Source organism: Petaurus breviceps, unplaced genomic scaffold (assembly GCF_028583685.1).
Source record: "Petaurus breviceps papuanus isolate PSGF00001 unplaced genomic scaffold, PetGlider_PUasm1.0 90897, whole genome shotgun sequence".
In the NCBI taxonomy this organism is placed as follows: Eukaryota; Metazoa; Chordata; class Mammalia; order Diprotodontia; family Petauridae; genus Petaurus; species Petaurus breviceps.
Genome location: NW_027187374.1, coordinates 11786025 through 11805601, shown reverse-complemented (window position 1 = coordinate 11805601; position 19577 = coordinate 11786025). Strand labels below are relative to the sequence as shown.

Genomic DNA, 19577 nt, shown 5'->3' with positions numbered 1-19577 from the left:
ACTAGATGATAACTTTTTTTCGTCATTCTAATCATAAAGAATATATAATAGAGGCTACCTCCAGAAGGTAGTAGAAAGGCTCTCATCTGTGGCTGTGGTTGCAAGAATAGGAACTATATGAAAAAACTTTGCTGAACTGTAAAGGCCAAGTCAGCTAAGAGAGGCTGAAGTTGGAAATCTTTTGAATTAGTTTTAGAATCTTAACTCACACATTGACATCCAAAAGAGTTATAGGTTTTCACCAGACTTCATGGTTTCACTCCCAACCATGAGAACTATTTTTGTCTCAGAATTTTTCAGGCACTTTGTGGAATCTAGATAGACTAACTCATATAAGAATTGCAGTACGTAATTTGAAGATGGCCAAATCTAAAAATATGCTAGGGGCCTGGGTAAGTGAGGTGGTTCATCTTCTCTACTCTTTTAATGGAATTCAGAAATAACAAGTTCAAACTATTGCATCTAGTTGAGAAAAGTACAGTTGAAGACTTTCTGCAGAAAAACAAGGCTAGAGGAATGTATCATGTCTACATTGAGGCAGATGATACAAAAGCAGCTATGATAAATTTGAAGCAAAAAAATTCTTTTTCTTCTGAATGACAAGGCTAAAATAGGAGGAGCACATGGCAAAACAGTCATTTTTCTCCATCTGGAGTCCTCATGAAACTTGAGCAAATTGTGTGAAAAATTTATTAAGGAGAATTTTCTTTGGAAGGGTATCAGAATTTTATTTTTTATTTGATCTTTGTTCAAAGTCCTTAATTATGACTTTGGCTTAAAACTTTAAGCTTCAAACTAAGTGACAGAAGATTAGTTTAAAAAACCATATTATTCATTTTCTACTTTTACCTGATATTTGAGGAAATATCGGCTATTCAGACCTGTTTTTTGGATGATATGTGCCAATCATGTGGAAGATTGAATGTTTAGAGTGGAGTAGGTGGCACAGTAGCATCAGGTCTAGACTGGAGAAAACTCCTCTTCCTGAGTTCCTGGCTTCAGACACTTACTAGCTGTGTGACCCTGGGCAAGTCACTTAACTCTGCCTCTGTTTCCTCATCTGTAAAATGAGCTGGAGAAGGAAATAGCAAACCACTCCAGTATCTTTGCCAAGAAAACCCCATATGGGTTCAAGAAGAATTGGATACAACTGAACAGCAACAGCAAGCTCTGTGGAAAGATTAACCCCCAAAGCAGTGGGTACATGGACACCTTTATGCGGATGTAGATGACCAAGTTTTTAGGATGAATCAGTTTAACGACTGAGCTGTTCTATAGGCTATTTGGAGTCAAATTACTGTTTTTTAATCAAGGTGTTTTAGACCAAAACTTTCTAGGTTGTTGGGGAACACTTTCTTTTCAGAGAAGCTCCTTTGGGCCAAATTTTTGGGCACGGGGGTGTTAGAATGAGAGAATAGAAAAGTTTGTGAAAATCTGAAGAGATATCTGTGTGTATGTCTGGGCAGATCTAGAAATTTTAGTTAAAAAAAACCTTTCCTCAGAGTTTACAAGAAATCTCTACATGGAGCAATCATTTTTTTTTTTAATTTCATTGTGTTTAAGTTGGGGGCAGTGTAGTGAATCGATTAAGTTACCCTGTCCCATTTAAAAGTGTCAGGCTCCTATGTTCTGATAACTAGGTGAAGACTCTTCTCTATTGAATCAGTCATAATCTTTGGATTAAATTCAAAAAAGTCTGGCAAATGAAGATGTTTTTGAAAACCATTGGATGAACTATATCATTGTTGATTGGGTGTGTTCAAGTTGACTGAGGAAACTTAGTGGATCATCTCTAAAATGGTAAGCCATATTAGAACTGAGTTTTTAAAGCATCTTTTAGCTTAAGGGAAACTTGCCTGTAAGGCTCTTTAAGAAGAGGTCTCTTGGGATAGAGGAGAGTGCCTTGGATTTGGTCTCCTCCCTCCCCACTTCCCAAATGAATAAAAAAAAACCTCATGAACCAGAGGATTTGGAATTTTCATTGGCATCCCAATAGTGTCTCCAGAACAGAACTAGCTGGTCCCAGTATCTGAAGTAGGAATCAAGAATAGGTTGGACATCATGTGGAAAAGCAGATTCAAGGATCTATAATACTATACCTAAAGGAAGCATCTTAAGGTCTCCAGCAAAAGCACTTTGAAGAGCTCTCTTTGACACAAAGTATCCCTTTGACACTTAAGCTACAGCTTACTTTACATCAGACCCTGTATGTACTGGAGGGAAAAAGAAAAAGTGTGTCAGACCTTTGGGGGGGAATGTTTCTTACCAACTATATACCTCTCTAGTTAAAAACTCCAGAGAAAAAATGTCTACTATTATAAGCTGGAGGACACTATGTTATTTCTTAAGGCCCTCACCCAGAACCCTACAAATCTGAGCCTAATAATCAATGCAAAAACATAGATGTTAAATGAGAGGGGCATTTGAAGCATTCTTACATGCCCACCCAAAAGAAACATGTCATAAGAATGTTTGACTTGCCAGTACCTCATAGAGCAGAAACACAAGAAGGTAAATAAAAACAGTTTCCAAGGAAAATAAGTAATAAGTTAAATTACCCCATTTGAAGTTTGTTTGTTTTTTTTAAGAGGGAGGCTAACATGCAGTTAAAAGCCAGGAAAGGGGGGTTATCAAGAGCTAAAACATTCAAGGGAATAAAGCTATAAGCAGAATTTATTGAAAAAGGATTGGTGAAGATGGAGAAGCAGAAATTGGAACTAAATCTACAAGCCCCTAAAGGTTCAGTTTTTTTCAAGACAAGAGTGTGAGAGTACATAAATAGTGAGAGGGAGAGGCCTCCCAAGAGACAGTGGTAAGAGGAGAATGGATGATATACCTATTTCCTTATCAAATCCATGGGTGAACAATGAAAGGATGGTAATTCCTGTAGTCTCAACAAGGAAAGGACCTGCAGGAAGAGAAAGGAAATTGATTAGTAGAAAGCAGGGAGTCCCACTGAAGAGTGCTCCCATAGAAAAAGAGATATATGTCAAAGTGGAGACTTAATGATGGTTTTGATATATGTTAATGATATGTTTAATATGACAGAATTTAATATTTTGAGAGACTTTTATTCTTAGAGTATGTTATGCTCCTTTGGACAGCATTTGCCCCAGATGAAGAGAAATGCAACTTCCTAGGTAGAGCTAGAATCCAGAAGATTATGTCAGTGAGGAAGGTGCATAGATCTAGACATGAGAATTGATATGACCAATGGGAAAGGGATTGATTATAGAGAAGTAAGAATGTAGAATAAAAAAACACAATTTAAGATGTAGTTTAATTTCTATCTTGAGTTGCTCTTTTTATCCTAACTCTTCCTTCTTGAATTGATACTTTTAAGAATGAGGTATAACTGGAATGGGTGGGTGGAGGGAAATAGGGCAAGATATATGAAGGCTATAATATGGTAATTTTAGTTGTGTGCAACTCTTTGTGACCTCTTTTGGGATTTTCTTGGCAAAGATACTGAAATGGTTTGCTATTTCCTTCTCCAGCTCATTTTACAGATGAGAAAACTGGGGCAAAAGTGACTTGCTTAGGGTCACACAGCTAGTAAGTGTGAGACCAAATTTGCACTCAGGAAGATGAGTCTGTCTGACTCCAGGCCCCACACAAAAAATTGGTTATAAAAGGGAACTTTACCTGATACTTAAGGAGTTTTAACTCTCTAAATAACACAAAGATATTAAAGAAGCAATAAATAAGGATATAGACCATTAATCCATTTAAATATCAGAATAGGCAGCAGAGGAGGAGAGTTTTTAAGACAAATTATTATTGATACCCTTATTTTTATATCACCTATGTTTTTTACTCTATTCACTTCCCCTTCCCAGAGAAAAGAATAAATGAGAAACAAAACAAAGGAATTCTTATAGAAGAGCACATACAAAAAAAGAACAAAAGTTTGATGGGCAGAAAAGAGGGGATTTGGGGACTGGCCATGTAAGTGACAGGAAGAGCAAGAAGGGAAAAAATAGGAGAGAGATCACTAAATAAAACCAAAAACAAATCAATAACTAAAACTAGGAGTAAGGGTGAATAAACTGTGGAGGATAGCAAAGAGAAAAGAATTTGTAGGAATAGGGTTGCATCAGTGTAATCAAAGTTAATTGTGTGGGCAAAGTCTTGTTTTAAAAGAGGAAGGGGAAATTTTTTTTAATCTCTTTTATAAGTAGTAATAGGAACAGAAGTGGAGGAAAATTTTTAAAATCTCAGAACTTTAAATATGAATGGGTTCTAACAAAACAAGAGTGCAGAAATCAAAACTCCATGATTTCTTTTTTTTTTTTTTTAATTAAGCAATCGGGGTTAAGTAACTTGCTCAAGGTTACACGGCCAGTTATTTCTGGGTGTGGTGCTGAGTGTCTGAGCCCGGGATTTGAACTCCAGGTCGTCCCAACACTGGAGCCGGCGCTCTTACTCGCTGAGCCACCTGGCTGCCCCTACTCCATGATTTCTTGCTTGTAAGAAACACATATACTCATAATGAGAGGCTTGAATAACATTTGTTACTCATCAAATGAATCCACAAAAGCAGGAATTGCCTGCCATGCTGTCAGATAAAGCAAAAATTAAAATTCACGTCAATAAACAAGGAAGTTATACTTCAAGGAACCACAGAAGATGAGCCAAAAACAGAATTAAACTTCAGTGGACCTAATGGCATAGTTAATTGTGTAATAGTTAATAACCATATGCTTTAAAATTTATAAAGTACTATACATACAATATCTCATTTGGAAAATTAGCTGAGCAAAAAGACAAAGTAACACAATAAATAATATTAAGAAACTTTAATAAAGTTCCTTCCTCAGAGAAATCTAACAGAAACAAAAGGAAAACTATAGAACTGAAAAAATTGTTGGAGAAATCAGAGGTAAAAAATTTATGGTGCCTTCTGAATTGGACCACTTAATAAAATACATATTTTTCAGCACAGTGTGGTACTTATACAAAAGTAGATCATACACAGAGAAATTACAAATAAAACTTTAAAAAGCAGAAACATTAAATACATTCATCAAGGACCATAGTACAAAAAGCAGTAATCATTTAAGGGAGCCCAAGCAAAAGACACAAACCTAAATGGAAACTTCATAGTGAAAAACTAGATAATAATAAATATTGATAACATTACACATAAAAGTTTCTGGGAATGCAGCTATAGCATTTCTTAGAGGAAAGAGTATACCTCCTTTTTTAATGCATTAACAAAATAGAAGATTAATGAATTGAATATGCAGTATTTAAAACATTTTTAAACCAGCCGTTAAAACCAAAAGAGCATAAAACCTTGAAAATTACAGGAACCACAGATAAATAAGAAACCAACATACTGTGAACTAAAGAACAAAACTAAAAGCTTATTCTTTTAAAAAAAAACTAAACAGATCTATATTTAGCCAACTTAATTTTAATAAAAAAGAGGCAATTCAAATTAATAAAATAAACAAGATGAAGTCACAACAAATATATAAGAAATAAAAATGATCAAATTAAGTCAATGAGGATTTATTAAGCACCTACTCTGTGCTAACTGCTAAAGGATACAAAGAAAGATTAAAACTGTCCCTTCCCTGAAAGAGCTCACAATCTAATGGGAGAGACAATGTGCAAACAAACTATATACAAACAAGTACATGCAAGATAAATTGAAGGTAATCTCAAAGGGAAGGCACTATGATCAAGGAGTACTGACATATATAAGGAGCCATATGCTAACAAAGTTTAAAAATTCAGAATAGTGGATAATTTACAAGAAATATAAAATATCCATATTAGTATGAAATCAAATAGAAATCTAAATCTCAGAAAAGCAAGTTGAACTAGTTAAAAAGGAACTGCCCAAGGAAAAAATGTCTACATGTATTTACAAGAGAATTTTAGAAAATTTTTAATGGATAATTAATACTTGTACTCTACAAGTCATTCTCAAAAGTGAGAAAGAAAGCACTTTTATGAGGCAGTCCTAATATTTAAATTAGGAAAGGATGAAGCAAAGAATGAATATACATTTAAATTTTGTTGGGGGGGGTTTAATCGTGACAAAAAGAACTCATTAGTTTATCCAAGAAATTCATTATGATCTAGTTGGATTTATTTCAGGGATACAAGAATAGTTCTACATTGGGAAAACAATTAACATAATAAAACCAAAACTACATATTTCTGTCAGCATTTATTTATGCTTTTGAAAAAAAAAACCTCCCAAATGTAGGCAGAGTGGGATCTTTACAGTATGTAAGAGGATCTAAAACTGTAAGCTACAGAGAACACAGTAGAAGCTTTCCCAATAAAAACAGCAAACAAGGCTGCCCTCTTTGACAGTTCTAGAAATCCTAGTAATGGTAGAGAAGGAAATTAAAGGCCTAAAGAAAGGCAAAGAGGAAATACAACTATTTGCTGTTGTTATGATTTACTTAGAAGATCTTGGGAAATCAGCCAAGAAACTGAGGCTATTAGTAAAGTTGTAGTCTGCAAAATAAACTCACAAAATAATAAAATCCAGGAGACAATAATAGGGAAATCCATTCAAAACCACTACAAAATGGGTGGATTTCCAACTCATATAGGTGTGTGATAAGTTATAATACAAGACCCTGACTCTCCCACTTTTACTCTAGCAGTGAAATAGTAAGAGCCCTGGGGCAGCCAGGTAGCACAGCGAGTAAGAGCACGGGCTCCAGTGTCAGGATGACCTGGAGATCATATCCCGGGCTCAGACACTTAGCACCTAGCACCCATCCAGAAACACCTGGCCATGTAACCTTGAGCAAGTTACTTAACCCCAATTGCTTAGGGGCGGCCAGGTGGCTCAGCGAGTAAGAGCACCGGCTCCAGTGTTGGAATGACCTGGAGATCGAATCCTGGGCTCAGACATTCAGCACCACACCCAGAAATAACTGGCCATGTAACCTTGAGCAAGTTACTTAACCCCGATTGCTTAAAAAAAAAAAAAAAAAAAGAAATAGAGCCCTAAATTAAATAGTGACAAATGTAAAGAGACATCCATTAGCTACCTCATCCAGCCTTAGGGCTGCCCAAAAACACACTCAGAATCTGTAGACACTTTTTGTTCTGATCCTACCAGAGCAGCAAAGGATGAAGCTCCACAAACAGGAAAGCCTGGGACTGGAAGTTTAGGGTAGTCCATAGATCATTCAGATTAAAGAAATTTCTAGGGAAACTTGAATTATGTTCTGCCCCCTTCAGCCATGTAAACCATTCCCACTGGTACTGGAGAGTCCAAGTGACCCAGTTCTTTGTCCAGTCCCGCTTCTGACATCCATCAGTGTCAGCCAGACTGGAACCAGTCTCTAAACTATGGGTGGCCAGAGCTAAATAAAACAGGAGAATCAGGAATCAAACAAGTTTAATTTCAGAGTGAAGAAAATGACTTACAAACAAGGACACATATGCCAGAGTCCTACCCCTAGTGAGGAGATCTCAGCATTTATGCCTATGGCTATGCAGTGAGCTGTAGCCCTGACAATGAGGAGTAACAGTAATAATGTGATAGGTTTAATTGATAGCTGGGCTTTTGTGACCGAAACATGGGTACTACAGGTTCTTGTCCAAGTTCAGAGACCACCTGATGCTGGTGTGAAACAACTCTGGATTTTGCTTGGACTGAGATCATCCAGAAGGTGAGCTTAAAGGACTGTGTTGTGCCAAGCTGAGGGCACAGCCCTGTTTGCAGGGCCTTAACTCTGAAAAACAAGGTGTCTCTAATATTGACAATCAGAAGGAGCAGAAGAAAACCATCTAGTACCATGATCCAGGACAACCAGCCACAGAACTGACCCAGAATGCTGAAGTCTGCCCCCTGTCAGGAAATAGATGCACCAAAGGAAATAGAAGCTCATAACAGAAATCCAAGAAAGTATGGTCAGGACAAAGAGTATAGGAAGAGTCTAAACCTAGCCTTGGTACTAAATCTTAAGCCAAGAACTGAGGCTAATGATGTGATAAAAATAGAAGTGGCCAAACACTAAAGAAGTATTTTGTGTTAAGAATTATCCACTAGAAAAACCCAGAAGAGAATTAACCAAAACAACTTATAAGCTGAACCTCAGAGAAGATTACTTGGCCACAGAGATGATACGAATTTCTAGAAGAAATAGAGCAAGAGATTATAAATTAAATAAAAGCACTCTAGGAAGGGTTTGGAAAGAGAATATATAATTTAGAACAAAAGGTGGTAAACCTTGCCCAAGAAACAAACTTCTTGTAAAAGGGGCTCAAGTAGCAGTCAAATTCCATGAAACAATAAAATCAAAAATTGAAAAAATAGTAAGATACTCACTATCAAAAGTTTGTGACCTGCTCCCAAAAAAAAAGTGACCTGGAAAATATGTTAAGGAGAGAGAATTTAAGAATCATTGGACTCCTTCAAATCTATAACTAAACAGTAATGGTAACATTCAACATTTATATAGCACTTCATGCTGTGCTAAGCACTTTACAATTATTTTCTCTTTGATCCTCACAACAACCTGTCTCAAATGAAATTCAGCAGAGAGAGACTGAGGCATGGTTTCTCCAAGCAAGATAACATTATGTTAACAAGGATGGTACCTGCCAGTAGAATGGGTCTGATGATTCCCTCAGGGACCTGAAAGACCAAAAATTGAAGATACAACTTATTTTTATAAGCATAGAACAAAGAGCAGCACAGGATAGGTGAGGAAATAATACAGTCGTTATAAGGTTAGCAACATCGTGGAGGTGAGGGCAGCATGAGGTTACATTAAATGAAGAGGTTTACACACTCCGGGGGGTGGGGAGGAGGTCCTGGACCACCCCTCTGTGTCTTAAAATGCTTTATGGGTTTATAGCATCCCAAGACTATTGACAGTGGACCAGGGAGGGACCACTTTTAATTGGCAAGGATGAGGCTAATATGGGACACGATCAACCTGTGTGCTTTTGAAGATAACACACATGTCAAGGAGTATTTCAGGAAGTTATAAAGGATAACAAACTTCCTTGGCATAAAGCAAGTGGTGCTAGGATAGCAGTTCCCTTAGAATTAAAGTGTTTAATGAGAATATTAAACTTATAAACTTAAGCTTAGAGTTTTTCTTTAAAAGTGCTTGGTAGGAAAACTGAACTGTGTCATCTAGTTTGTGAGAGAAAAACTGAACTTTTGAACTCATGAGCTTTTTTACTCAGACAGAGGTTCTGAGGGTTGTTACATAGGCAACAATATGGTTACATAATAGAATCAATTACAGAATGAAATAAAATACAGGATCAGTAATTAATTTTCACAGACCCTAGGAGTTAATTGCTATTCCCCCATTTTACATATGACAAAACTGAAGCAAATAGAGGTTAAATGATGAGTAGGTGTTTGAGGCCAGTGTTGAATTCAGGTTTTCTTGACTGCAGGCACAGAGCTGCTCCTACTGTGCTACCTAGCTGCCCCATAAAGTCTAGATACCATATTTCAGGAAATCCTAAAAGAAAATTGCCCAGATGTTAATCACTTCCTGAAAGAAATTCCAAAATGGAAACTTAGGAATATTATAACCAAAATTCATAGCTTCCAGGTCAAAGGGAAAAAAAAAATACTTCCAACATCCAGAAAGAGTTAAAGGGGAGAAAATAACTCAGACTCAAAAAACAGGGTTTAAAACTTGCCTTTGATACTTAGGGTGTGACCTTAAGAGGATCACTCAACCTTCCTGGCTTTAGGTTACCTCTCCTGTAAAATGAGGGAATTGGACCAGATGGACCCTGAGGTACCTACAGTTCTGTAGCTAGCTTTTAGATGGTTTAGGATGTGCATTAGTGAAATGAGTATCTTCACTTTGCATCTGCTACTCTGCCTGGTTTCAATTCCAAGATTTACCTTCCCACCATACTGCTAACTCAAGCCTCGACTGGGATTACCTCCTTCAGCCTCCTCTCCCTCTGATTGGAGGGTGTAGGGTAGAGTGCAAAATTCCTTCCTTTACAGAAGATAGGAACCAGACTCTCAACTCATTCCACTATGCATCTGCTGTCCTACCTGTTTCAATTCATTGGAACAAAATTCCCGTGCTGGGTACCAGGCTGTGTCCTGTGTACCAGGTGATACTCCACCCTGAGTGTTCTCTTTACCCTCCCTCTCCTCTTTCTTGCTTCTTTTTGTGTGTTGTTTCCCCCTTCAGGCTGTAAGCTTGAGGGCAAGGTCTGTCTTTTTGTTGTGTCCCCAGGGCTTAGCACAGTGCCTGTTATATGACAAGTGCTTAATAAATGTTGATTGAATTGGAATATGAATTCATGGGCCTTTATAAGTATTGGAAAAGTTGAGAAATTAAGTATGTAAATCATCAAGCTTTTAACTAAATATGCAATAAAATGTAACACTTCTTAGGATAAGCTTTGCATAAGTTTATTAAGCACTGTGTGTGAGGTACTGTAATAGGCACTAAGAATAACTGACGAAATACAGGACAATCCTTGCCATCTGGGAATTCACATTCTGCTATAATAGGTAGTCAGATGTAAAAAAGTAAGTGCTGTTTTTATAAACAAAACAAACCTTTCCCTTTTTTCCCCAGTTGTTGACAATAGTAGTAATTGGGCAGTATGTGGGAAAAGTTCTGGAGTTATCTCAATGCCTGTGACAGCACGAGCAACTCATAAAGTCCATATGGAAGTCATGCCTCTCTTTGCTGGATATCTTCCCTTTCCTGATGTCAGATTGTTTAAATACCTCCCTCATCATTCTGCTCATTCTACACAACTTGATGCTGGTAAGAATTTTTTAATAGGGAAGTCTCCATATTAGAGATTATGTGAATGATTTAATTGTGGAAGAGAAAATAAAAATAGTGTTTTTAAGAATTTGTATGAATTAACAAATATTTAATGAGATTTCTGACATACTCTGAAGAAATTTTTTAAAATACTATCTTTAGGGGCATCTAGGTGGCACAGTGAATAGAGCACTGACCCTGGAGTCAGGAGGACCTGAGTTCAAATCCAGCCCCAGATACTTTTAACACTTACCAGCTGTGTAACCTTGGGCAACTCACTTAACCCCAATTGCCCTGCCTTCCCCCCCCAAAAAAAAAAAAAAAAAAGACAAAATAGGATCTTTAATTTGTGTTTGAAGGTATACCCTTAAGTTTCATTTCTTATTTTAACATTGTGCCAAAAAAATAAGTTTACACTAATCCTTCATACATTACCAAATACAAAAGATTTTAAAAACATCAACAAGAGAATAGAAAGATATAACTGTGGTTAGAAAAAGGATATAAACTCTTGATTATAGAAAATTAAAATGAACAGTTTTGATTACATAAAATTGAAAAACATTTGAATGAAAATAGTGAAGTTAAAATTAGAAGAGAAGCAAGTCATGAGTTTTCATCACTACCATCTGATTAGCAAAGAAGAAAATAGTAATGTTGAAGAGATATGAAAAGACAGGCATACTAGTGTACTATTAGAGCTATCCAGCCATTCCAGAGAACAGTTTGCAATTATACTGAAAAAAGTCACTAAACTTTATACATATACCCTTTGATCCAGTGATACCACTGTGATCCCCAACAAGTTCAGGGATAGGAAAGGACCCCCATATGTACCCAAAAAATATAGCAGCACCTTTTATTTTTGTAGCAAGGAATTATAAAGTAGGTACCCATCAATTGAGGAAACTTCTGAGCAAACTGGCATATTAATGTAATGGAGTGTTATTGCACTATTAAAATGACAAACATGGGGAATTCAGAGAAGATTAAGGAAGACTTGTATGAATTGACAAAAAATGAAATTAACAGAACCAAGAGAACATTTAATACAATGACCACAATAATATAATATAAACAATATTTAAAGACAAATGTAGGTATCAGAGTACCAATGGTGAAGAAAGAAATGTATCCCATCTCTACAAAGTGAAGGGTGGGTTTTAGATGTAGAATGAAGCATATATTTTTAGACATCTTGAATGTGTTTATTTTACTTTTTTTGACTTTGTTACAAGGGAAGGTTCTATATATCTGGTGGGGGGGTTGGAATGTATTGGGAGGTGAAAATGAGAAATCATCAATAAATTATCAAAATATCGAAAAAGATTTCTTCTTTTCCCTTAAATACAATCTTGTTAATGTAATACTAAGAAATAGAAATTAATGTACTAATATACTTTATAAATGTTTAAGATTAAACTTATTCTTGTGAATATAATATTAAGAGTTCTATTTGAAGTGATTTGAGAATGGAAATAAACTTTTTAAATTTTTTTTCAGACAGCTGGATTGAAAATGATAATCTGTCAGTGGATAAGAACATGGATGATCAAACTGACAACAGTAGTCTAAAGAGCAAAAGCAGCTCCCATTCAGCAGCCAGTGTGGAGCACAAAGGCTTGCCAATGCCCCGGCTACAACCATTTCCATCTGGTCAAGTCTTTAACTCAAGCACTGGCATGCAGATCCTGGTAATCCCTAGCAAGGATGACCACATTCTGGAAGTCAGTGTTACATGACGACTCCATATGTATACCAAACAAATATTAGAAACTGAATATGAATGCACTTTAAAGGATCATAACCTGATTGTTCTTCATTGTAATATTCTGGCCCTAATTAGACTTGTGGTGACGCTACATTTGCCTACCATGGAAGCATTTGACAATTGTACAGGTTTCAATGTACAATGCAGCTTGTATCAAATAGTTTCTAATGTACTTTTAGAAAATGTTCTGTGTGATGTGTATTATTTATATCATTTACCCATTTCCCAACATCCCTGCTGTTGTGTTCCTGCAGTGTCCTCCCAGATATCCAACTTTCTTAACTTGGTCATATGCTGCTGATAAAATTAAAATGCTTGTAATTGGGCTATCTAAATTGAGCAGCCTTTTAGTCTGCAGATTCCTTTTTTGTATGTAAATCTGTCTTTCAGGTAAACATATAACAAAATCTTATAATCCTTACTTGTTGGTTTGCGTGTGCCTTTTTAGTCACACAGCTGCCCAATTTCTGGACCAAGGTAGTTTCCTAAATCACCTAAGGAAAACAATATGATCTTTTACTCCATAGCATCTCTGTGACCTTTTATTAAAAACCCTTGAGGAGTGGAGGAATTAGAGGGGGGTAGGGGAATAACTTAACCCCTTCTGTGCCTTGGGATGTCTGAATTACAAGGATATTTAAGGTCTGCTAGTGAAACATTTATCAGGTTTTTGAGCCATTTTAAAAGTACTTTTAAAAAGGTAGGCCTGGTCTTGAAAAATAAATTGGCATTTGACTAATTTAGTTATGAATACATGTTTCTGAAACCTTTTTTCCACCCAGAATGTTGATGAAGAATCAGATGTTGATTTTAGGTATATATTTGTTATATTTAATTGTCACAATTTATGTTCTTTGGGATTATTTTGATTTGTGTTGGTTTCTTCCCAGCTCTTAACCTCAATTAAAATTTTTACTTTACTTTTAATTGTGGAGTATTTAACCATTTTTTCACATTGTAAGTGTAGACATTAAGAAATTTAATTAACAATAGAGGTTATTGCAGAGACTTAGTGTGTTTTTTCCTTGGTTATAGGGAAAAATTAAGATCCTGGAAGTAAACTTCTGATCAAGCAAACTATCTTCATACCATACCAACTAACTATTTTGTTCACATATGTAAATTTGCTTGTATATATGGTTGATTATTATTTTGAAAGGAAAAAGTCCAAACTAACTGAAATAATGTTTTAAGTTACACCAAAAATCAAGAACAAAGTAAATGTGTGTTAATTTTTATTGCTATCAAAGGTCAGAGCTTGTAAATAAGTGCTATATGTTTTAAACTTTTTCCAGCTCTCAAAAGCTATGTATTTTTGTACATATTAAGTACTCTCAAATTCATTGGGAATGCTTTTGGTTGGGATTTTATTTTTAAAATCCATGCAAATTGATAGTTAAAGCAGATGGTAGGGCCTCTTCTGAATAACCTCAAAGGTATGAGCCTTAAAAAGAGGAAAAAAAGAATCCTCATAGCTGCAGCTATTTCAGCAGGTTGTTAGATACCTGACAAAAGCTGATTAGTATTCAATGTAGGGAAGCACAGAAAAAATAATTATAAAATATCATCTTCGTTTTCAGTATTCTGTATGTTGTGTTTAAGTCTTCAAAGAAATAAAGGTGTGATTTTTTTTCATGTTCTTCTCATTTGTATTTGACTGGAGTAGTATGCAGAGATAATAAATACTTAGTTGTTTGATAATCTGCCCAAATAATTGTACTTTGATTACATGCAACTTAAAACCATTAGTCTTAACCTACTTTTAGGAAGATAGAGTTTTGAAATCTAATGTTGTGTTTCTTTTCTCATAGCTTCTCTTTATGGAAATTAGATAATTGCCCAACAAATAAATGACTTGTAGCTGACAGATGGATACAGTATATAATTTTGACAAGAACTCCACTGAAAAAAAAAACATCATTTACAACAGGAAAAAGTCAAGTGACATCTGTACTTCATTGTAGGGTGCATTTTCTGTAAGAGAATGTACTTTTACCATATCAAATTTAGCATCACACACTGTCCTTGAGGCCCCAAGTTATAATTAAAGCTTTGTTTGTTGACATTCTAACTACCCAAAAGTTTTGACTAGAATTTAAGTTGCGTGTGTTCTCTGCTTTACTTTTAAAACAAAAGAATGTTTAAACATACTGCTCAAAAATTCAATGGTCAGCATTTTAAATATAAACCATAAAGTCACCTACACATATTTGAAATTATTATTGCTGCTGAAAAGTGAGATTTAGGTGCAAGACAAACCTGGTTTTGTTGTAAATATAGCAGCTATAGAGTGATTGTGATATCAAGCTTAAAGTTGATACTTAACATAGACTGTTTCAGATACTTGTTGAAAATGTCAGTAAGAATTTTTTTGTTATAATTTTGTCAGTTTCAAAGAAAAAAGTATTCCCTTCATTTCTTCTCTAATATTGTTCCATTTGGTGTGAAAATGACATTTTTTAAAAACCATACAGTTCCCTAAAATCCAATTATCAAGATAATGTATGGGGTGGAAATCTTTTAAATAATTACCAGGTTAAGTGAATTGGTAGGGAAAAAAAATCTCCACAAAACCTTCTTTTCACTTTTTCTTTGTCTTTAAGGTTGTATTAAAAATGAAATTAAAGAAATCACAAATTATGTTGCATGTGGAATAGAAATGTAAGGATGAAAAACTGTAAACTGGTATTCTGAATGAGTGATCTTTAATTATAGTTCAGAAAATGAACCATATTATACTAGTCTTTTTACTTGATTATATTTTTGTAAAAGAATGCCTTTCTCTTGAAATCAGGATGAACTTTTAAGTATAGTACAGGTTTTGGGAATCTCTGGAAAAGATAAAAATTTAGTGACTTTGACATTGCAGATACTTCATTTTGATAGTTTGCCATGAGGTGATGATTTACATTATCCTGTAATATATTGCTTAATTGTTTTATTTGTTCCTCTCACAACCCTCTCCCATTAAACAAATTTTATTTTAGAAAGGTCTTTCAATACATATAAAAAACAAATTCCCACACTAGCCACATTGGATAGTGTATCTCTCTCTCTGCATTTTAAGATAGAAGGTGAGTAATATATTTCATTCTTTGGGACTTGTGACTTATCATTGTATTGATCAGATTTCTAAAGTCTTTGAAAATTTTTTGCTCTGTAAAGATTGTTGTAGTTCTGCTGACTTCACTCTGCATTAGTTCATAAAGATCTTTCCAATTTTTTCTTTCATTTCTTTGGGCTATAGGCCTAGAGTGGTTATTCAGTGAAAGGGTATGCTCAGTTTAGTCAACTTCTTGAGCATTGTTCCAATTGAATTCCAGAATGGTTAGACCAATTCACAGCTTTGCCAGCAGTGCATTAGCACACTTACTTTCCAATCCTCAAACTTTGTCATTTTCCCCCTTTGTTATCTTTACTGGTTTGATAGATGTGAGGTAAGCCCTCAGAGTTGTTTTAATTTTCATTTCTCTGATTATTTAGTGATTAGAACATTTTTTTCATATGATTGTTGATTGCTTAGATTTCTTCCTTGCCTGTTCGTAGCCTTTTGACTATCTATTCAAGAGATAGCCAGGTTGGCACAGTGGATAGAATGCTATACTTGGAGTCAGGAAGACCTGGGTTTAAATCCTATGTCAGACCCTTGGTAACTGTGTGAATCTGGACAAGTCACTAAACCTCTGCCTCAGTTTCCTCATCTATAAAGTGAGGACAGTAACAGCATCTACCTCCCAGGGTTTTGAGGATAAAATAAAATAATGCAGGTACAATACTTGCAAACCTTAGAGTGTTATATAAATAATAGCTATTGTTATTGATACAATTACTATCTATGGCTCTTTAGTTTTTTTATTTAAATCTTATTCTTATATATCTTGACAATGAAATCTTTGTGAAAGATATTTGTTGCAAAGACTTTTTCCCAGTTATTTGTTTCCTTTGTTATTACATTAATTTTGTTTGTAAAAAAAAACTTTAATTTTATATAATCAAAATTGTCCATTTTATTGTGTCACTCTTTTAGTCATGAACTCTTCCCCTACCCATAGTTCCAAAAGGTAATTTCTTTCTTGTTCTTCTAATTTGTTTATTATGTTACTTTCTATATCTTAATCACTCATCAGTTTGGAGCTTTCCATGGTGTATAGCATAAAGTATTGGTCTAAGCCTAATTTCTGCCATACTGCTTTCCTCTTTACCCATCATTTTTTGTCAAATAGTGAGGCCTTCCCTCAGTAACTGGGGGAATAAACTGGATTTATCAAACAAAATGCTGCTATGTTTGTTTTTATGTATTGTGTACCTAATATGTTCCACTGCTTTTCCACTCTCTTTACCAGTAAAAGTAATTTTAAAAAAATTTTAAATAACTGATATTTATTTTCTCTTCCTCCCACATGATTCCCCTGCCCACCATTGGGGGGTTGGGGTTGGAGGGAAGAACCTTGTAAAAATATGCATGGTTAAGCAAAATAAATCCTATAATTAGTTTTATCCCCCAAAACAATATCTTAAAACCAGGTGGATTTAAGATTGACTGCTTTGTAGCATAATTTTGAAATCTGGCACTAATAGTTCCCTTTCTTTCCCACACTTGAGATTCTTGACCTATTATTTTTCCATATGAATTTTATTATTATTTATAGCTCTATAAAATACTTCTTTAGTAGTTTGGTACACACTGAATAACTAAATTAGTTTAGGGTAGCATTGCTATTTAGAGCTATCTTTATTTCTACAAAGAGTGTTTCATAGGATTCCTGGGTGTTTTTTAGTAGATACAGTTCCAAATATTTTATAACTTCTATCATTTTTAATGGAATATCTTTCTAGATATTATTGCTAGGTTTTGTTGGTGAAATATAGGTATGCTAATGATTTATATGTAAATTTATTTTATATCGTGAAACTTGGTAGAATTTGTTTCATTAATTTATAGTCAATTTGTTGTTTTCTAAGTAAATCATTATGGCATCCTCAGAATTAGATTATTTTGTTTCCTCTTTGCCTATAAAATTATTCCTTCTTTCTCATTCTTGTCTTATTAATACAGCTAGCATTTCTAGGACTGTGTTAAGTAGTAGTGATGATAATGGGCTTCCTTGCTTTACCCCTGCCCTTTTTGGAAACTCTTCTAACTTTTATATGTTACATAAAGTGTAGCTTGTGGGTTTTTATTTATATATATATAATTTACTGTTTTAAGGAAAGGTCTCTTTCTGGAATTTTTCTTAATAGAAATGGTTGCTGAATTTTCACAAAAGCCTTCCCAGCATCTTTTAATAAAATAAAATAGTTTTTTTTTATATTTTATTATATTTATAGTTTTGGTTATGTAAAACTAACCCTGTATTTCCAGTAAATCCCAACTTGGTCATAGTATGTAATTTTTCTAATATTATTTGAGTCAGTGTTCATTAGAGAAATGAATTATTATGTTTTATTTCCCTTTGCCTCTCCAGTTTAGGTTTTAAAAACATTTGTTTCATTGAAAGAGATTAGAAGTGTACTTTTTTTAATTGCACACAATTTATGTAATATTGGAATGAATTGTTCTTCAAATATTTGGTTGAAATCACTTGTGAATCCATCTGATCCTAAAGCTTTTTTCATTGGGATTTTACTTGTGGCTTGTTCACTTCTTTTTCTGATTTTGAGTGATTTAAATAATCTTTCTTTTTTTGTTAATCTGAATATTTTATATTCTAAGTATGAGTCCATCTCTCCTAATATAAGTTTTGTTACCATATAATAGGGCAAGATAATTTTATTTGTTTACTCCAGTTGTAAGTTCTTTTTCATTTTTTATATGAACAATTTGATTTTCTTTTTTTTTTAGCAGATGACCTAATGTTTATTTTATTTGGATTTTTCCCCCTTTGGAAAAAACAGCTACTTTTATTCATAAATTCAGTGGTCCTTTTGATTTTTTTTTAATAGTCTCATTAATTTGTAGAATTTTTACTTTGTCGCTTAGTCAAGATTTTTTATTTTCTGTTCAAGGTTTTTGGGGGGATTTTGGTTCATGCCCAATTCATATAAATTTCTCAAATTATATATCCTTACATTGATGCTGTTTATTTAATGTGATAGAAGCCAAAGAACAAATCTAGCCTAATTCAAGTAGTCAAAATTGGATATAATTAAAAAGTCTGAGTCACAAATAGCTTCAAAATTCTAAAAAGAAGCGAGGCAGCTAGGTGGCCCAGTGAATTAGAGCACCAACCCTGGAGTCAGGAGGACCTGAGTTCAAATTCGACCTCAGACACTAAAAAAAAAACAAAAAAACTACTATCTGTGACCTTGGGCAAGTCACTTAACCCCAATTGCCCTCCAAAAAGCCAAAAAAAAAAAAAAATATTATGGATGAAATGAGAGCCTGGTAGGAAAGAATTAGTAAAGGATATATATCTTAGTATAAGGGTTGCAAGACTTTACCCAAATATGAATCATTGAAAATAAGAATGATCTCAGCAGTCAGTGACCTGATAAGAAATACTAGAAAAAAAATGAAACTGCTGTGTGGGGTGGGGGCGGGGGTGGAGGGGTAGATTAAAATATAAGGTAGACACTATCAAAAATAATCAACTTGGAAGGTAGGTCAAGGAGAGATACTCTAGGAATCATTGCATTAATTGGAACACTCTCCCCCCCCGCCCCAAAAAAAAATGCTGGATACTATATTTCAAGAAATTATAAATGAAACTGCCTCAAACCTTTAGAACTCTCTGGCAAAAAGAAAGTATCTTTCAGTCATTTCCAGAAAGAAGCCTAAAAATGAAAACCCTAAAGATGTCATAGTCAAAATCCAGAGCTTCCAAATCAAAGAAAAAATTCTGTAAACAGGAAATCAAAAGGAGTCATATTTTGGATCACCCAAAACAAGACAGCTACCCCTTAAAAGGAAAGAAGACCTTGGAATACAGTGTTCTGTAAGACAAAAGATGAGGCTTATAACCAAAAATAACCTACAAACAAAATTGAGAATACTCTTTCAGGGGGGAAAAAATGAATCTTTAAAGGAATAGAGAACTGTTAAGCATTCCTTG

At 34.6% G+C, this 19577-nt stretch overlaps 1 protein-coding gene across 6 annotated transcripts in view; it reads left to right on the top strand.

Moving 5' to 3' along the window:
* TRAPPC10 (trafficking protein particle complex subunit 10) overlaps positions 1 to 16799 on the top strand; it is a 111840-nt gene extending 95041 nt beyond the window's left edge. For all 6 annotated transcript variants that reach the window (XM_069075008.1, XM_069075006.1, XM_069075009.1 and 3 more), the window contains 2 exons: positions 10557 to 10751; positions 12258 to 16799. In XM_069075008.1, the coding sequence (XP_068931109.1) occupies positions 10557 to 10751; positions 12258 to 12496 (434 nt within the window). In that variant the 3' untranslated portion in view covers positions 12497 to 16799. The remainder of the gene's footprint in view (positions 1 to 10556; positions 10752 to 12257) is intronic.
* The last annotated feature ends 2778 nt before the right edge of the window (positions 16800 to 19577 follow it).